Here is an 18,517-nt window from a genome sequence, read left to right as displayed (position 1 = left end):
TCAATACTTGTCAAGATGAAAATTACAACTGAACATTTACTAAGCTTGACACAAATGTTTACTATTAGATACTTTAAAATATATATATTGTAAAAATAATATAGTTATGTTAGGAATGCAAACCTGATGCTTCAAATTATGATTAACAAACTCTATCTTCTCATATGTCTCATCTTTCAGGCTTAGCAGTCTTTAAAATGTACCAGAAACCCCCATGTTTAACAAATTGCTAGACAAATGGCCAGCTGCAGAAGGGGAGGGTGAGCAGGAAGATTATAAGAGAGGCTTGAGAGAAGCTTTCTCCTATAGCAAGGACATAAGTGGAACCAAATTTTCCTCACACTTGGGCTCCCCTGGAGAGCATACAGTGGATCCTGAGGTAGCCCTGGTGGAAAATGCACAAAGGGGAACCAAGCTTCCATATATGCGTATGGAATATATCACTTAAACTAAGACTTGTTTGAGATGTCAGAGTGCTGCCACTCTGAAGCATCCAACATTCCGGCAATAGGTGTTTGGATGCAATTAAGCCAATCCACCCTACTTTTTTCAAGGCTGAAAAATTTTGGGATGATTCACAAATGAATGACGTACTGCAGAGTCACTAGAATCCACAGTATTATACTAACACAACCAGTTTTCAAATTTGAACTCTTCGGTGTCAAGAAATTTATTCGGTCTGTCTTCTGGGATGAGCAGTCATTTCAATATGATCTCTTCCAACCATGCCTCCTTTATCTTCTGTATGGCCTTGACTAATCTAAGAAAGGATGTTTCCTGAGGGGGGAAAAATTACGTTGCCATTCTTTTACTATTGAGAATTCTGCTCTTTTGGAAGGGAGATATTGTACCAAGAACAGATATGCCCTTGTGCAAGTGAGGGAATTAAAATGGTCAAGCATGTTTTGCTGCATTGCCCCTTCTTTGACAATCTCAGATATGTATTTATCACTCCTACCCTCTCCCAAACTCTGGTAGATCAGAGGAATGTTATACCTTCCTTCTTCTAGCAGTACTTGAGCCTGGAACTATGGATTCTGTGCAGTCACTAGAGTCTTCTGTAGGTCAGTGCTGATTTAATGGATTATACTTCTAATTTTTATATTTTATATGTAACTAGCAACAAAGCCCGTTGTGGGGGGGCGGAATACAATGGGCTCTAGAAAGGGGAGGGCGGGCTGGCAGGCATTTGCTCCTCCTCTGTCACCGATTCCAGCTGATGAAGGAGGGGGGTGGGCATTGTCATCTGCTTCATGCCTGATCTGCCTGATCTTAGCCATGTGAAGGGGTGGTGGGCTCTGCTACTTGCTCCATGCCTGATACATGCAGGGTAAAGGGTGGGCATTGCCTCCTGTTCTGTGACTATGGCTGGGTGAAGGGGGGCAGGCATTGCCACCTGCTCCGAGCCTGATCCTAGCCAGGTGAAGGGGGGGTGGGCATTGCCACCTTCTCCCCACTAGGTAAAGGGAGGAACAGGCATTACCTCCTGCTCCGCACCTGATCCTGACAGGTGAAGGTGGGCGGCGGGCTTTACTACCTGTTCCCAGCTGGGTGAAGGGGGCGTGGGCATTGCCACCTGCTCTGCTCCTGATTCCAGCAGGTTGAGGGGGGGGCAGGCATTGCTATATGCTTGGCTCCTGACTCTGGCAGGGTGAAGACAGAGTGGGCATTGCTGCCTGCTCAGTGGCTAAATCCGGTAGGTTGAGCAGGTAGGACGAGCAGGTAGGTATAACACATTCAATGCTCATAAAAAATTCTTCAAACTGTGATTGGTGGAACTGTGGAGGGCCCCTGATGAAACTTTAAGAAACAAGTTTAAAATCAGCCGGCCCCTTGTCAGGTTCATGAAGGGATTTTTCTCCTATATGATTTGGGTCCACCCAAAGAATAAGCAGAACAAGAATTTTTTATGAGCATTGAATGTGTTATACCTACCTACTCATCCTTTTTGGATCCTCTGGAGCACCTCCTCCCATGAACCCACAAGAGAGGAGAAGATTATTATTTATTTGATAGCTATGTTGCTTATTTGGGTGCTAGTGGACTTTGGACTCTGGTATTTATTACTATTTATAGATTGGACATTGTCTTATTATATATGAAACGTTTATATCTGAAACTTTGTATAATGCTTATTTATTGTGAATGATGGATATCTATTAATGTATTTATTGACTTACAGCACTTTAACACTTTGCACTTTAGTAATTCATAAATTTATGTATAGTCTCCTCACATTAGTATTGTTGCATTAGTTTCTTTCTTGTATAATTCCCCAGGTGTGGTTCTCCACTCTTTTTTTTGGCCAGGTTAGTGGTGGCAGGGGTGGAGGGTGGGAGCTGGGAATCCCCAGTCCCCCCAGGGCCCCTAGGATCCCTAACAGGTACCCCAGGAACATGTATGGTATGTGCACTCCTGGTGGACATGATAAAGTCCTTGGGTTGGGCGTGGGAGTGCTCCCGTGCTTCTCAGTGGGCTGATTTTGGCCCAAAATAGGCCGATTATCTAATAATCAGCCCATGCTGAACATGGGAGCATTCCCACAGGCGGCATGATGTCATTTCCAGAACTAATGTCATCACGTTGGCATCAGGAGTGTGCACACGGAGCAGACTCCCAGTAAGTACGGGTTCCCCCCTCCTCCAACCAGGAGGGTATAGGGACCTGGGAACCCAAGCAATCATTGGCCAGAACATTGGAAGGTGTAAGCAGACTCACTTCCTACTATGCAATAGGTTAGCGCAAAAATACTTTGTATCTCAAAGAGCAAAGGGATTAATTTTTTTTAAGGGATGGGAGGAAAGGGAAGCTGAATATTTGGAGGAGCTTTTCTGCTTTATGCTACAAAAATGTGGTTTTCCTTGCAGGAATGTATCAGGACTAGGGCTATATTCCTGACAGCCACTTCATGTATTGCCAGTGCAATTCTAAACAGAATTACAGTGTTTTAAGCCCACTGACTTTAATGGGCTTGGAAGGAAGTAACTCTGCTTAGGACTGTATTACTCCACTGTTGAATTACTGCATCCTTTCTATAATATTCACTGAATTTTTGAGTGTTTGAAAATGTGATTTCAAAAAATGGGGAAACACAAATAGCCAAGGCTCCTGATTGAGTTTACCACATATTTGGAGGTGGCCAGCATCTTTTAAATTGCATACAAAAGATACGCCATATGAGCCTGTAGTCTGAAGCAGTACAGCTCAGACACAGGATTACTACCAAGGTGAGAACTAGACCTTAGTACTGTTTTAATATACAGACCTTATAGGAACATTGTTGTTTTATTGATTAGATTATTATCCCATCAAAGACCCCGTTAATGTATTTTAGGCTGAGGGACAGTGTCTGCCCTAAGGTCAGCCAGTGAACTTCCCTGCAGAGTAAGGATTTGAACCCGTGTTCCTGGTTCTAGTCCAACACTCTGACCACCATGCCACACAGGTGCTGTAGCAGTTCTAGAAAGGTCTGTGAACAGACCTGATTGACAGGACACTAAACATTTTTAATGAAGCATATACATTCCAGGCAAAGTGGAAATGAACCGCTGATACATCACTATGAAGCTTCCCATTTGATTAGCTCAAAGTGACACGTGAAGTGGAATGAAAGGCACAACCTCTCCCTCCACCTGTTCTCTCTTTCCCTAGATTGTGACATCAAAAATTCAGAATTATCTGTCACTGCAGACCTGTGATGTTGGTTAGGGAACATGTATTGAAATCTAAAATAAGGGACACCAGTGATGGGCTACAAGGGAGTTATTCGAGAACAGGAGGATGTTCTTTTAAAGCACAAATTAACACAAAAGATGTCCTCAAAATATGCAGCATCTGGCAGTACCCTTCCCAGTTTTGAAAATTCTATTTACAGTCTTGAACCACACAGTCTTCTAGAACAGCATCCATCAATGAAGAATTAGGTCACTCTCACTGAGAGCAGCATTTTTTTTAAGGCTGGGAAGACAAGAGGTCCCTGGTCAAAAGAACAGCAGCAACAACTGGCAACTGGAAAGCACTGATGAGAAGTCGCATAATAGTATGAGAAAAACTCAGACTCAGCATGTGTTAAAGCAGGATGCAAAGATATTTACTTGCTCACTTGGGGCAAGTGCAAGTGCTCCATTTAATTTAACACAGATTATGGGTGCAATAGAATGGACAATGTTTTTTCTCTTTTGTTTCTCCAGTTGAGTACCCATGCACACACTTCCTGAGTAGTGGGAGGAACAAGTCTCCCTCGTCTGCCCTTCCTCCTACACAGCAGACTGCTTTCAAACTCAAAAAGCTGATCATGCAGATAACCCCTAGCAGCTAGAGTAGAAAGAGGCACAACAGGGATGAAAAATGCCCTACATAAAAATCAGGTTTTCCTTTCCTAATTGCTGAGGCTGCATGCTAACAAGCAGTACTACTACAGTCGTATTCATCTGTGAGGAAGACTTCATTTTAACTAAGTGCTTCAAAAGCAGAAACTACTTGATTTGGAACAGAAGGGTGCATTGATCCTAGCCTCTGCAATAGAATATTTCTGGGGGAGAAGTTGGCAACTTTTTTTTTTGACAAACAAAATGTAGCTGTAGATGTAGATGCAGATGTAGATGACAAGGCAAGGCAAAAAACACACCACTATTTCCAACTCCTCCAAGCTCCGTCTACACTGACATGGCCAATGTGTGTGTCATCTTTGCCTATTGTTCCTCTTGCAGTTCAGTGCCTTATAGGGCAACCACAGAGGGTTCCAACCATTTGATTATAAAGGAAATAGCAGTACCCACAATGAGTTATGTTGTTTATCTCATTAGTGTAGAAGAGCCATAACTCAAAGCTAGAGTGAAAGGGCAGAGGGTGGAGGGAAGAAAGGAAGAAAGGAAAGGAGTTATGTGCAGTATTGTGTGAAATTAACCCTGAACTGTTTGTCATGAGATACAACCTGTATTCAGAGGACTGAATACAAATGCAAGTGGATGCCATGGAGGTAGAAAAACAGCAGGGATATTGTTCTGGATTTTACTGTAGATTAAGGAAGCAAGGATGCAACATAATGGGAAAGGTGCAATTAGAAGCATAAGCAAAAGGGCAGGTATAATGCTATTCAAAAGCATGCTTGTGGAGCAGCTGAAGAAAGTCACACAAAAACAAACTACATGTGCCACTTCAGAATCCAGATGGGGATGTGTACCTAGGGATCCCAGATCCATTAGTGGGGGCAGGGAATCCCCTGCTTCCAACCTCTGCCCCCCCCACTCACCTGTTTGGCAGGGGGTGAAGGCAGGGGAATAGGCCACCCAGGTGCACTCCCAGCATGGCATGACAACATCACTCCTGGGAGTGATGCCATCACGCTGCCCCAAGAGCACTCCCACGTTTTGCAGCAAACTGCATGCACGCTCCCTGGCCTGAATGATGACATCACTTCCTGGAAGTGACATCATCATGCAGACCCTGGGGCGCACACACACGTGGAGCTAAGAAAAGGTGAGCACAGGGTTCACAGTTTGTTTGGTTTGTGAAAACGTCACATCAAGGTCAGCGAATCATCACTTCCAGGCCAGCAGAAGGTCACTTCCAGGCCAGCAGAAGGTCTGCAGGAATTCCCCTGTTGCCTAGGAAACTGATTGATCAGCACCAGGCTGTCTGCAGTGACGAACCAAAAAAACGAACCAAACGAACCAGCTTAAAGTTCAGGGCGATTCTCTGGTTCATATTTTGGTTCGTGCCCATCTCTACCTGGCACCAGGGTTCCCGCGAATGTGAGCTCCTGCGCTACGGCGCAGGAATTGTCACAACTCAGCGCAGAGTTGAGAAGCCTCAGCGCACGGAAGGCGCTGGGCGCTGGAGGAGGAGGAGCCACGGCAGGCACCCATGCGGTCTTTCCCAAGCTCCTTGCCGGCTCTGGAGGAGGCACCACAGCAGGCGCCTGCACGGCCTTTCCCCAGCCCCTCGCTGGGCTCTGGAGGAGGCGCCTGCGTGGCCTTTCCCCGGCCTCTCGCCAGGTTCGAGGGAAAGAGCCATGGCAGGCGCCCACGTGGCCTTTCCCTGGCCCCTCACTGGGCTCTGGAAGAGGAGCCGCGGCAGGCGCCCATGCAGCCTTACACCAGCCCGTCGCCGGGCTCTGTGGGAAGACCTGCAGCAGGCGCCTGTGTGGCCTTTCCCCAGCCCCTTGCTGGGCTTTGGAGGAGGCACTGCAGCAGCCGCCCGCGCAGCCTTTCCCCAGCCCCTCGCCAGGCTTGGAGGAAAGAGCCGCAGCAAGCGCCTGTGCAGCCTTTCCCCGGCCCCTCGCCAGGCTTGGCGGAAAGAGCCATGGCAGGTGCCTGTGTGGTCTTTCCCCAGCCCCTCGCCGGGCTCTGGAGGAGGCACCGCAGCAGCCGCCCGCGCAGCCTTTCCCCAGCCCCTCGCCAGGCTTGGAGGAAAGAGCCGCGGCAGGCACCTGTGTGGCCTTTCCCCAGCCCCTCACCAGGCTCTGGAGGAGGCACCGCAGCAGCCGCCCACGCAGCCTTTCCCCAGTCCCTCGCCAAGCTGGGGGAAAGAGCAATGGCAGGCATCCAAGCCCATTGCTGGGTGTGGAAGAGGAGCCACGGTGGGCATCCTCAAGGCCTTTCGCCAGCCTGCCAAGCATCCTCTCTGGCCCAGTGCTGGACGAAAAGGCGGCAGCAGCACGCACCCATGCTATTTCTCACCAGCCCACCGAGCAGCCTCTCTGGCCCAGCACGGGTGCTGGAGGAGGAGGAGGAGATGGCGGTGGTGTTTCACACTCCTAGGGTTGCCAGCTCCAGGTAGGGAAATATTCTTTTTGTGTGTGTGTGTAAATTCATGACTAAGGAAATCTATTTTACATGCACAGTGAACATTGACTCCCTCGTCACAAGGACTTGCATGGCAAGGAAAATTCATGGCAGAGCTAGGGTCTGAGTCTGGGAATTTTACAGGGGCTGGTAAGACAGGCTGTCCTCTCGTTAAATTACTCCATGGGGAGTGGAGAGCTGCGGCCTCAGTTTTACCAGTATTTTTGCACATCAATGGCATTCTGCTTATATCTTCAGGGGAGAATAGATCATTGCAATACAGTGTAATAAAACAGAATGGCAAGCAAAGAGAAGGCAGGACTTCAATGCTGACTTTACGCTATATGACTTGATTTCATTTCAAAGATTCCATGACCATAACTCACAAAGAGAAGAGGAAAGAGTTTTAAAGCCATGAAGCCTCCAGGGCGACTAAAGGCCAGTTCTAGGCTGTTCCAATGAGCAGCTCTCTTCTGGAAGCTAAATAGGTGCTCCCTCTGCAACTTCAGCCAGCTTTCTTCTTCTTTCTGCAGACCTGGCCACAGAAGAGACAGGAGATGCCAATAGACAGAGCAGAGGTAGAGGGAGGGATGACTGCCCATCACATTCTGTTTAGGATTTGCTTGCGGGCAAAGAGGAACCCTTACTGAAGCTCATCTGCCTGATGTTGCCCAAAATGCACAGAAAACTCTGGCAATACACTGATGCCTGTGGAAAGAAATTGTGTCTGAGCCATTCACAGGCCTGCTTCACAGCACCTTTTTTATATAAAACATAGAAGGGAATAGCCAGAGAGCGAGTGCATTGCGGGGCTGGATGATGCACAATTCTTCTTCTCCGTAGATCCAGAGGGGTTAGCCGTGTTAGTCTGTAGTTGCAAAATAGTAGAGTCCAGTAGCATCTTTAAGACTAACCAACTTTATTGAGGCATAAGTTTTTGAGAACCACATGATTAAAAGACTTTTGATTTAGGTTGTCTGAGGCATTGGTATTGGGTGCCATCAATATGTTGATGACACCCAATACCAATGCCTCAGACAACCTAAATCAAAAGTCTTTTAATCAAAGGGATTCTGGTTTTTGAAAAGGCGCACACACAACTTGCAAGTTGCTGCTCACAAATTGGATTTCTGGCTCACAACACTGCACTGCTTAGAGGGAACATTGCGTGTGTCACACATATTTATACTAGAAACTAGTAAACTGGGAAGCAAACAGGGTTAGAACCCTTGTTTTTAATCCACTAAATTTATATGGAGATGGCATTTTTAATGTTGTGGAATATCCACACTGTGAAGCAGTACAGTCCTATGAGGGCTGTAGCTCTTGTTTTTTCCAAATATACAGATCATCCACAGTTATGAGAAACAGCTAGCAATGTCCTGTCAGAACTGGAAGGGGAAGAAGTAGTTAAAACACAGGGCTTGTGCATGTGTTGTTCAGACAGCACTCATGCAGTGGATGCAACTCTTCCAGCACACATACACTGAAGAGTTCAACTAGGCCACTGCAGGGCCACCGTTGACTGCTGTCTGCATATTATTAATTCAGGGATGGTCCAAGGGGAGAGGGGGAAAGAACCTGTTTTCTGAAGAGACCTTTCCTGCATTTCTAGTTGTATGCTACATCCCCCAATTGAAAGTGCACAAAATTGGTATGCAGATGGTTTATCAAAATAGCAGGATGAATACAGGGAAGGATTCAATAATATCTAAAAGTGTTAAATTTGGTAAGTAATGCAGTTATGAGAAGCTTCTGTAAGAAGATGCAGAGGAAACATATATGCCTAACCCTGATTAATCTCCACATTCTTATGAGAACAGGAAATTCTCTTCCCTTCCTTTGTACCAACATGGAAAAGGATGGATTGTGGCAGCTATCCTGCAACAGCTAAGTATGCAACATATATTTCAGGGTTGCAGCTGATGTTTCTCCAGGGAAGGGGGCAAGAGATCTAGTTGCCTTGGCACTATTCCTACATAATTCCTCTGCTAAACACAGGGATAGCTTGGAAGCTGCTGTCTATCAGCAGCAAGCATGTGCTTCCTTCAGAATGGGAGGCAATTCATAATGGTATAACCATACATGCTGGGTTCAAACAGATAATAATAGAAAGGTTTAACTTAGAAGCAAATATAGATACATAGATATACATTCAGATAGATATATAATGTATTATTAGCAAGTTGTGCCAATGCCATTTCTCTAGAAGGCATGTGAAACAAAAGGGAGAAGCATAATAAATATCCCATGATGCCTTTATTCAGAACAGGGCTATTAGCCTTAGAACAAGCACCTATGTTAGGCTTTCTCCTATGCACTCACACACACACCAGCTGTTTATCACAACTTGATTTGTATTGCTGGGAAATGTCAAATTGCCTTTTTCCTTCCAACACCATAAGTGGCTACATTTCAGAGGTGGGCAGTCAAAGGAATTGTTCTGTCTCCCTTTCTTCACAGAAGGACTGTAACAACTGGCTTTGGCCCATAGTGACTGTGTCCTTGAGAATGAAGTGAAAAAGCTCCACTATGTTTCTTTAGCCGCAACAAACCTCTCTCTCCCACCCCAAATCAACATCTATAAAGAGCAAGCTACATACCTTTTCTGTACCATGAGTGAGAATAAATACCAAAATGATTTTTGCATCTTTGCCTTGAACAGTGTAATTTTGTTTAAGATCAACAACATTGCCAGTGTTCTTTTCAGCAAAGGTTCTTTATTTTCAAGTGTATTAATAACAATCTGAAAGTGCCTCTTCCTCTCAATCCTGTTAAAGAACATTTCCCTTCTCCTGGGTAATGGCGCTTCATTGCCCTTCTGCGATAGAGATCAATAAGAATAAAGGAGTAAATATGATTTAGCATTGGGGTGGGGGGGTGTCACACAATCATCTCAACTGATAGAAAGTGGAGGTGGAGGGATAAGAAATGCCTTCGCGCATGCAATTACCAAAGGGGACTCCATTCAGGCCAGACTTTTTAGACTGGTTCTCCTCTGTGGGGGCTGATCAAAAGTTTAAATATCCTGCTAACTGAACTCCACAGGGCATTCATACAATCATTAAGCAATTTATACCTGGTCCCCGATGCCTCTTTTCCATCCAAATGTAACAGTTGTTCTGAGCTACTCCAGTCTGTGAGTCCAGAAAAGGAAGACGGACGCTGCGTTCAGCACAAAGCCGGGAATTGTAGCTGCGACAATGTTCTATGGCTTCTTTGTAGAACTGGTCCCCAAGTCTGTCAAGAAGAGGGAAAAGCAGAGCATAAAGGAACAGGCATCCACCTTCCCTAGAACCATGTCACAACAAGAGGGTGGGGTTCAGGTTATAATTAGTTAAACTAAAGATGAGAGAAAAGAGTTAACAAATTAGTCTTAATGCTGTGGTCATTTACAATTTTTCTGTCAGCACTAAATGAAGATAAAATGACATAAGCAGTACTGGCCAGTGTAGGCAATGCAATGTCAATTTACCTCATGCTCCACCTTTCTAAGCCAAGCAAAAACCCACATGTGCATGTGGGGCATAAATATAAAAATAACGGGGAAACACACACACAGCACACACAAAACTGAACAAACTATATTTAAGAAGAAAGCTAAGAAAGTATGAAAAGAAACCAGAATTCTGTAGGTGATAAACTGGCTGGTTAATTTAATTAGAACGTGAAATCCCAGTCTTTTAGGATTATTAAGTCACTATAACACCATGACAAGGATTACTTTTATGCAACTTAAAGGAACAGAAGCACTTTCAGCAGGTGAGTAACACTATACTCCCCTGGCTCCAGTAAGCTGTAGTCAGGGCTGGCACCAGAGGTTCTGGCGCCCGCAGCAGCGTGTGTGTGTGCTCTGCGAGCGCGTGCCACGGACTGCGTGATGATGTCATCGCAGACGTCATCATACACCGCAGGGGGGCTGGCTGGCGTGCGGAGGAGCGGCGAGCACAGAAGCTGCGAGCTGCTGCTGGGGCGGCGCACGGAGGCTGCTCCGTGCGCCACCCCAGCAGCAGCTCATGGCTTCTGCGCCCGGCTCCACCAGCTCCACTGTGCACTCCTCCGCCCCCGACACCCCCTCCTGCGCCCCCCCCAGTGCCCTCGCGCCCCCCCGAGTGCCCTCGCGCCTGATGCCAGTGCCTACCTGGCCTCAATGGGCGCGCCGGCCCTGGCTGTAGTGGTTAGAATGTTGGACAACAATCGAGACAACATGGGTTCAAATCCCCACACTAATTTAAAGCTTGCTAGTTGAGAGTGGCAGCTATTATGGGAATCAGGGAATGAGAGAGGAGAAGGTGGCTTCTTATTTATTTATTTGACTTTTAGCCTGCCTTCCCCAGAAGCGGGCTCAGGGCTGCTCATAACAAGGATAAAAGTAAATATAAATATAAATACATTTACAGCAATAAAACCAATCAAACCGCATCAAACCACAGTACCCCAAAAGTTGCGGATCATTCCGTTAGTCCCTGCCAAAAACCATGCAGAGGACAGGGTTTCAGCTGTTCTGGTCAGATCTTCTCATGAGAGGGGGTATGTGAGGTAACTATGCAAACCCCCCTTAACAGGAGACCAGTAGAGAGGCTTATCAGATGGATACCAGGCCGGCCTCAACCATACGCCTGGCGGAACGTCTCTGTCTTGCAGGCCCGCCGAAAGGATAAAAGATTTTGGCAGGCCTGAGTATTGACAGACAGAGCGTTCCACCAGGTTGGGGCCAGGAGGTAACTGCCCCCTGGATTATGGCTGTTCACTCCCTCACTCTCTGATCCCTCCTTTTATTTGCTTAATTCCCCCACGGCTGCCCACTATCAGTAAAAAGGGGGAATACAAGCATCTGTTAACTGATTGCTAGTCTGTAAGCTTTGTACTGTCTAAAGGGTAGACTTGTGCATGGGAGTTCATTTGTTTCTTTCCTTAATTCCCAAAGGGACTGTTTCATTATTGGGTTGTTTCTTATGGATCTGTTTCATTATTGTTGCTTTTGTTACTGTTGTTTCATTTTCATAATTCTATTTTGTGATTATAACCTATTGATTTCAACAGAAGCTACCCCTCCCTTTCTTGGGTCTGTACTAGAGGTGTTCAGGAATGGGAAGATTCAGTTTTCCTGTTTCTAAATTTCTGAAGTGGGAAAAAGAATCAGAAACAAGCGATTTCTGAAGCAGCAAGCCGCTTTGGAAACCACTTATTGTCCTGCTTCGGTATGCTCTGTAAAGATTCGGAGCACACCAAAACTTCCCGCCCCACCGCTTATTTTACCCAATGGGAGGGGGAGAAGGGGGTTCCCTCCTCCCCCTCCCATCAGGTAAAAAAAGTGGCAGCAGGACTTGCCCTGCTTCAGCTGGCTGGCAGTGGGGAGATCCCCCCACCAGGCAGCTGAAGTTTAAAGGGCTCTTTCCCTGCCGTGCAAGGAAGCCCAGAAAGGGCCCTTTCCTTGCTGTTTGTGTGGCAAGAAAAGGCCTCTTTAAATGGCAGCTGGCCCATGGGGACAGCCCCCTACCCCACGGGCCAGTTGAAGGCCGGAAAGGAACTTTTCCCTGCTGTGAGAATCACTTCGGTAACCTTTGATTCGGTATTTCCAAATTGGGACCAGCATGCTGGGCCAGATTCCGAAATTCCAAGTCTTTACAAATCAGGTCCTATTCAGGTATTTATCCCGAATTGGAAACCCAAATTGCACATTCCTAGTCTGTACCTTCATTGTTTTCTATTTCAGGGGAACTACAGTATTCCACCGAGACATCTACACTACCAAATATGCAGGGGTTTTTTTCTGGGAAAAGAGGTGGCGGAACTCTCAAGAGGGAAATGAGGAAGAAACACACATAATATTATTTTCACGCCCTATTGATGAGTATTTTCAAGAGGTGCTGGAACTCCGTTCCACCACATTCCCGCTGAAAAAAAGCCCTGCAAATATGACAGATAGAATAAAGCGGTCCCCTTTTTGAGGCAATGAAAGATGCTCGTGTTTAACATTAAAGTCTATGAGAGAATTGAGAGGAAAAAGTAATACATTAAGCAGCTTGAGGAATTGGCACTGCAGCTGCTTAGCTTGAAAAACGGTAGTTTGAGCTTGCAGGGGAGACTATGCCAGGTAGACTGCTACTACTGTTGGCTGTTGCTTTTTCCAAATCACCCCTTCCTCTCCCTCTCCCTCTGCCAGATACGCCCCTACCATGCTGCACATTCTTCCCACCTGAGCCAGAAGATCCCCTGCCAATCATGAGGTCCTGTGTTTGTGCACAGATGTCAAATACGATACTCTAATGTGTATATGAAATGTATGTAATAAAATGTGTGAGTAAATAAATAAATAAATAAATAAATAAATAAATAAAGTGTTGTGGTTGGGTTACACTTGAGATGTCCAAACCTACAACACAGACTGAGTTACACAAGACAGACAAATCCCAAACTGTAATTCGCAAATAATCATAGCAGCTTTAGCAGGAGGACACAATTAAAAAAAAATAAAGTCAGGCACACTCAGGCAACAGAGCCTGTCAAACACTGATAAAGCACTAATGAAGCAAATAAGACTGAGGTGAGATTTTAAAAAAATATCCTCCAGACAGCCAGAAGTGGCAGGACAAAGCAAGATAGAAGCCAAGGCAAATAATAAAGAAGGGAAGAAAGGGGGGGAGGGGAAGAAAATTCAAGTAAAAATAGTAAAGTTCTTCAGAAAGAAGACAACACACACGGCACACATGAAAACAGAACAAACTATATTTAAGAAGAAAGTAAGAAAGGAGTAATATATTATAAAATACTACACTCATATTTGCAGAGCTTCTGACAACCCCTTCCCCTCTATCTAAAAGGAAGATTTTCTTCCAATTCATTCTATTATGCTAATTGTTGCCAAGGTCTGGCCCCTTGCTGTCATCACCAAATTGAAAGAGTAACTGACAATAATTGACTAGCTCTTCATGGAAGTCCTGCAGTTGTGCTGTTTTCCTTTCAGACACAATAAATTGCTTGTGTGAATAGCATCCTGGGGAACAAAGTTGGGTTGAGTTTGTGGGGATTTCCCCCACACCCCTCCTTTTTTCATCCTTGCTGTTGTTGAATAGCATCCTGCCCATGAAATACCATTTTTTTACAAGCGGGTTTTTAATTTTTTTGCATTGTGGAAACAGTGGGCTGTTGATGGTCTGTGCACAGAGGACAACATCATGTAGAAACATGGGAAAAAATGCACCAGTTGATTGGCTAAAATATGGTAAATATTTGGTGTGAAAGCAGCCTTGGACTGTTTGCAACTTAGTACCAAATTCTTCCCTGCTACAAATGTAATGACAACTCCACATCGGCCATTTCCCCACATCTTAAATATAGCACCCCACTCATGGAACGCTGGAGGCTCTTTTGCACAATTTCTGACATCTGTTTCTAAAATGGAGGCAAGCAGTTATGATTCCATTTTCGCGGCACCACAAAAAGACAATCATAACTCGAAGGCTTTCACGGCCGGAGAATGATGGTTGTTGTGGATTTTCCAGGCTGTATAGCCGTGGTCCTAGCCAAGACCACGGCTATACAGCCCGGAAAATCCACAACAACCACAATCATAACTGCCTGCCACCATTTTGGAAATGGTGAGGTCAGAAATCGCAGTGAAAGTGGGGTGCTATTTTTAAGACGTGGGGAAACAGCCAATGTGTAGTTTCCTATTTTGCCTGTCATCTCCAAGCCCTCCTGAAGCCTGGAAGACTGAGGGCTAAAGTATACATGTGACATGTGCCAAAAGATAGATGCCAGACCCAACTCGTTGCCACACATAGGATCAGTGTAATTCACCTTGAAAGTGCTGTGTTGCTCCATGTGGCTCCAAACACTGCAAAGAGGGAGGAGAAATTTCAGGCTTCCCTCCTGCACCAATTTTACTGGTGGAAGAGGACGCTGGGGGACTGTTTGCCTCTTCCTAGGGCTTCTTGTCAAAGAAGGGGCAAAAAGCGCTCTCCACATGCATTTCTGTTAGCGAATACAGCACGGGTCGGAAACCTGAACCCTCCCCTCCCATTCATAGCTTTTGGAGCACATAGAACAACACAATGCTTTCTGGGTGAATTACACCAATTCTACATGTGACGTGTCCTGACTATGTCACAAGTATCATTTATTTTGGCCCTGAAAAAGCCTTTCGAAAATATAGCCCACCAGCCATACATTGCCTTCTCCCACCATAAGCCATTATTAAATGAAACAGTGATTTTGGTTCAATAATCAGAATAGAGGCAAAAGAGAAGTTAAAGCCAAACTGGCTCTGTAGCTGCTTCAGTGAATAATGCACACATGACAAGAGAGTTAATCCCAGATTCCCATCTGGGTTGCAAAAGGTTTTGGGGCACAAAATCCACTCGCACACATTTCAGACAATGCAAGATACATCATGAGAAGATTCCCTTGCAATTTGCAGAATGAATTCAAGAGTGCACCCTGAAGACCTCTGAGAAAATTCTAAGGGATTTTCAGGCAGCATATCATGCCATTAAAGTATAAGAAACCAGATGGATCAGCTGCTTCAAATTGGCATGTTCCCCTTAGATTACATCAATCTAAATGGCTGCCTTGTAGGTGTTTGTGGCTTGTACGGGCATGTGTTCCTAAGAGAGCCACATAACAAAGGAGCTGATTCAATTTATATTAGGACCTATATGCTAAATGTAAAGATTTTGAAAAGTTTCTTCTCAAGTAACCAGTGCAAATAAACAAGAGAACAACAAGAAAGGAAGAATAAGAGGCTGATTCTACAAAATACAGGAAATAAAAGTGAAATTCACACGTTAGATAGAGACAATGAAATTTCACCGTGGTTATGCATTTATCTAATCAAGACAAAAAAGAAAAGATAGAAACAATGCACTAAAGAAATATACAGAAGAGATGAAAGAATAACAGATTCCTTCAACAAAGAATATTTTTATTAAAAACATGCAATTTTAGAAAGCAAAATGAAATCTGCTCTCAAAGCAACTGGGAGAAACAAATCATCAGGAGTTGATGGAATATCAATAGAACTACTTCAGGCTACCCTTCAGGCAGGGTATCTTTCAGTTAGGTCACAAGGTCTACAGGAAACCAACTCACACTGATCGGTACTTACACAAAAACTCCAATCACCACCCCCGACAGAAAAGAGGCATAATGAAAACATTAGTGGATCGTGCAAGACGGATATTTGAGCCGCCCTTTCTCAATGAGGAAATTAATCATCAAAACCACGCACTTCAGGCAAATGGCTACTCCAGAAATGAAATCCGAAGAGCAATCAAACCCAAGATGAATCAAACAACCAAGGAAAAACAGTCTCCTACAGGAAAAGTGTTTTTGCCATATATCAAAGGAATTACTGATCAGATGGGAAAGCTTATGAAAAAGCATAACCTTCAAGCAGTATTCAGACCCACCCGAAAAATACAACAGATGCTACGATCAGCAAAAGACAGTAGAGACCCCCTCACCTCTGCAGGAGTATACCGTATACCCTGCAGCTGTGGACAAGTTTACATCGGGACCACAAAGCGTAGCATCCAGACAAGAATAAAAGAACATGAAAGACACTGCAGACTTGGACAACCTGAAAAATCAGCAGTGGCTGAACATAGCCTAACTCAAACAGGGCACAGTATCTTATTCCAGGACACCAAAATACTGGACAACACTTCCAACTACTTTGTCAGACTGCACAGGGAAGCCATTGAAATTCACAAGCATAAGCAAAACTTCAACAGGAAAGAAGAAACCTTAAGAATGAACAGAGCATGGTTTCCAGTTCTGAAAAACACCAGGCTAACAAAACACTCTACACCCGACAATAGCCCTGCAGAGAAGATTAGCACATCAAGCACCAATCCATATGCAAAAGAACCTCCTCAGGATACAGTGAAGCCTCCCACCATTAGCATTCCACACCCTGGGAAACTCTTAGAGGATGACTCAGCTCAACCCCACCCCTCCTGAGTAGATATAAATGACCTGCCAACATCTTTTCCACACTGTGACACTGAGAGATCTCTGTCTTTTGGTGCTACACCTCTGAAGATGCCAGCCACAGCTGCTGGCGAAACGTCAGGAACTACAATGCCAAGACCACAGCAATACAGCCCGGAAAACCCACAACAACCATCGTTCTCTGGCCGTGAAAGCCTTCGACAATACATGTCTTTGTTGTGTCTGAGCGATATAGAGAGGACCTTTATTTGAACTTGCAGGAAAGCAGACCCTGGGGGGGACTCTTTCTCAGAAAGGGTCATCTCCCATGGCCACAGAGCTGAGGTGAGCTCCTACTTTTGGTTGAACTGTCAAACTGGCCTAGGAGGATGATTGTTTGTGTGATCTTTGAGGGCCCATAAAGCCTCTGATGATGTGTTCTATGTGTAACTCCACATGATTGGAGAGAGATGCTGGGGTGGGGACCCATGAGGGCTTGCTCTTCCAAAAGCCAGAATTGATATGAGGAAGAAATCCTCCCATCGGCAGAAGGAGTTCAAAAAGACCTGTAGGCCTTTTACTGTGTGCTCATTCTGGACTAGGAGTAAGGGAGTGGAGGGCATTTGTCTCTTTCTCCTGTGCCTTGGAGAAAGGGATGTCCATCCCATTGGTTTGGATCTGAGATGCCAAGGTAACATTAGAGTAAAAACCTGAGTTAGTTTACTTAGAATTTTTTTTCTTTCATTCATTCTGTTTAGCTTTTATATCATGATATTATTTTATGTGCTCTCTAGCATATTTGGTGTAGTACAATAAAGATCTTTCTCTGTTTCAGAGGAAGACTGTGCCAAGATTCTTCCTACATTTCTGGATGTTGTTCATACTTGGCAATCTGCATGTGCTCAGAGGTTGGTGAAAGGGAAGCCTGAAAATCAGTTGAGTGGTGGTAGGAAGAATATATAGCCAAGAGGAAGGGTGGGTCTTGCCCTCACTTATGCATGTGCATGTGCACATCTTTCCCGGCCCAGGTTATGTTCTTTTCCAGTTTAATTCAATTTATTTATTTAAAACATTTATTAGCCATCTTTCTACCTTACAAGAACTCAAGATCTTGTTTCAAGTGTTCAGAATATCTTTTTCTCTCTTTCCCTATCTCTAAGCCCCACCCAGGAAATATGGGACCTGAGTTAAGTACTGCCTCCTATCCACATACTTTGGAAGTGCAAAACAAGTATATTTACTAGCAGTCTTCAACTGTGCTTTTAAACTTCGTTTTTATTCATTTTATGGTTGTATTTTATTTATACGGTGAGCTACCTTTTGTTTATTTATTATTTATTTATTATATTAGATTTTTAGTCCGCCCTCCCCACTGGCCCCATGATGAGTGCCAATGAAGTCATTTCCCTTTGGGTCTGCATTGGGAGTAGATCTGATCTGTATGGCACCAGGAAGGGAGGAGATACCACTATGGATATACAATATCTGCAAGGAGAGGCCAGTACACTGAGAAGGCTCTTTGCACAGAAGTCCCAGGGAGATTGGCTTGGCCCTTGTTTTCAATCAGAAAAAATGGAGAAAAGCAAAACTAAACTGAATCTTGACTTGGAAGAAATGGAACCTATTAAAAGCTATAATTAAAGCATGGTAGTACACACACTTGTTTAATCAAACTAACAAGGAGGCTGAAATTGATCAATGATTTAAATTTTTTTCCTCAACTGCTCTCGAATGACAACAGCATTATCTCAGGCTTCTGTCACTGTTAAAGCAAGGATGCATAGTGAAAGGACTTA

The 18,517-nt window shown here is 44.7% G+C and overlaps 1 protein-coding gene across 3 annotated transcripts in view; it reads right to left on the bottom strand.

Moving 5' to 3' along the window:
- Positions 1–18,517, bottom strand: part of DPF3 (double PHD fingers 3) — a 260,427-nt gene that overhangs the window by 118,097 nt on the left and 123,813 nt on the right. For all 3 annotated transcript variants that reach the window (XR_008596562.1, XR_008596563.1, XM_054972252.1), the window contains exon 2: positions 9,865–10,025. Coding sequence is in view for 1 of the 3 variants with exons in the window: in XM_054972252.1 (XP_054828227.1) it covers positions 9,865–10,025 (161 nt within the window). In the remaining 2 variants the exon portion in view is untranslated. The remainder of the gene's footprint in view (positions 1–9,864; positions 10,026–18,517) is intronic.

Source organism: Eublepharis macularius, chromosome 2 (genome assembly GCF_028583425.1).
Source record: "Eublepharis macularius isolate TG4126 chromosome 2, MPM_Emac_v1.0, whole genome shotgun sequence".
In the NCBI taxonomy this organism is placed as follows: domain Eukaryota; kingdom Metazoa; phylum Chordata; class Lepidosauria; order Squamata; family Eublepharidae; genus Eublepharis; species Eublepharis macularius.
Note: the sequence above shows the minus strand (reverse complement) of the source record. Positions and strands in the feature narration are given on the sequence as shown.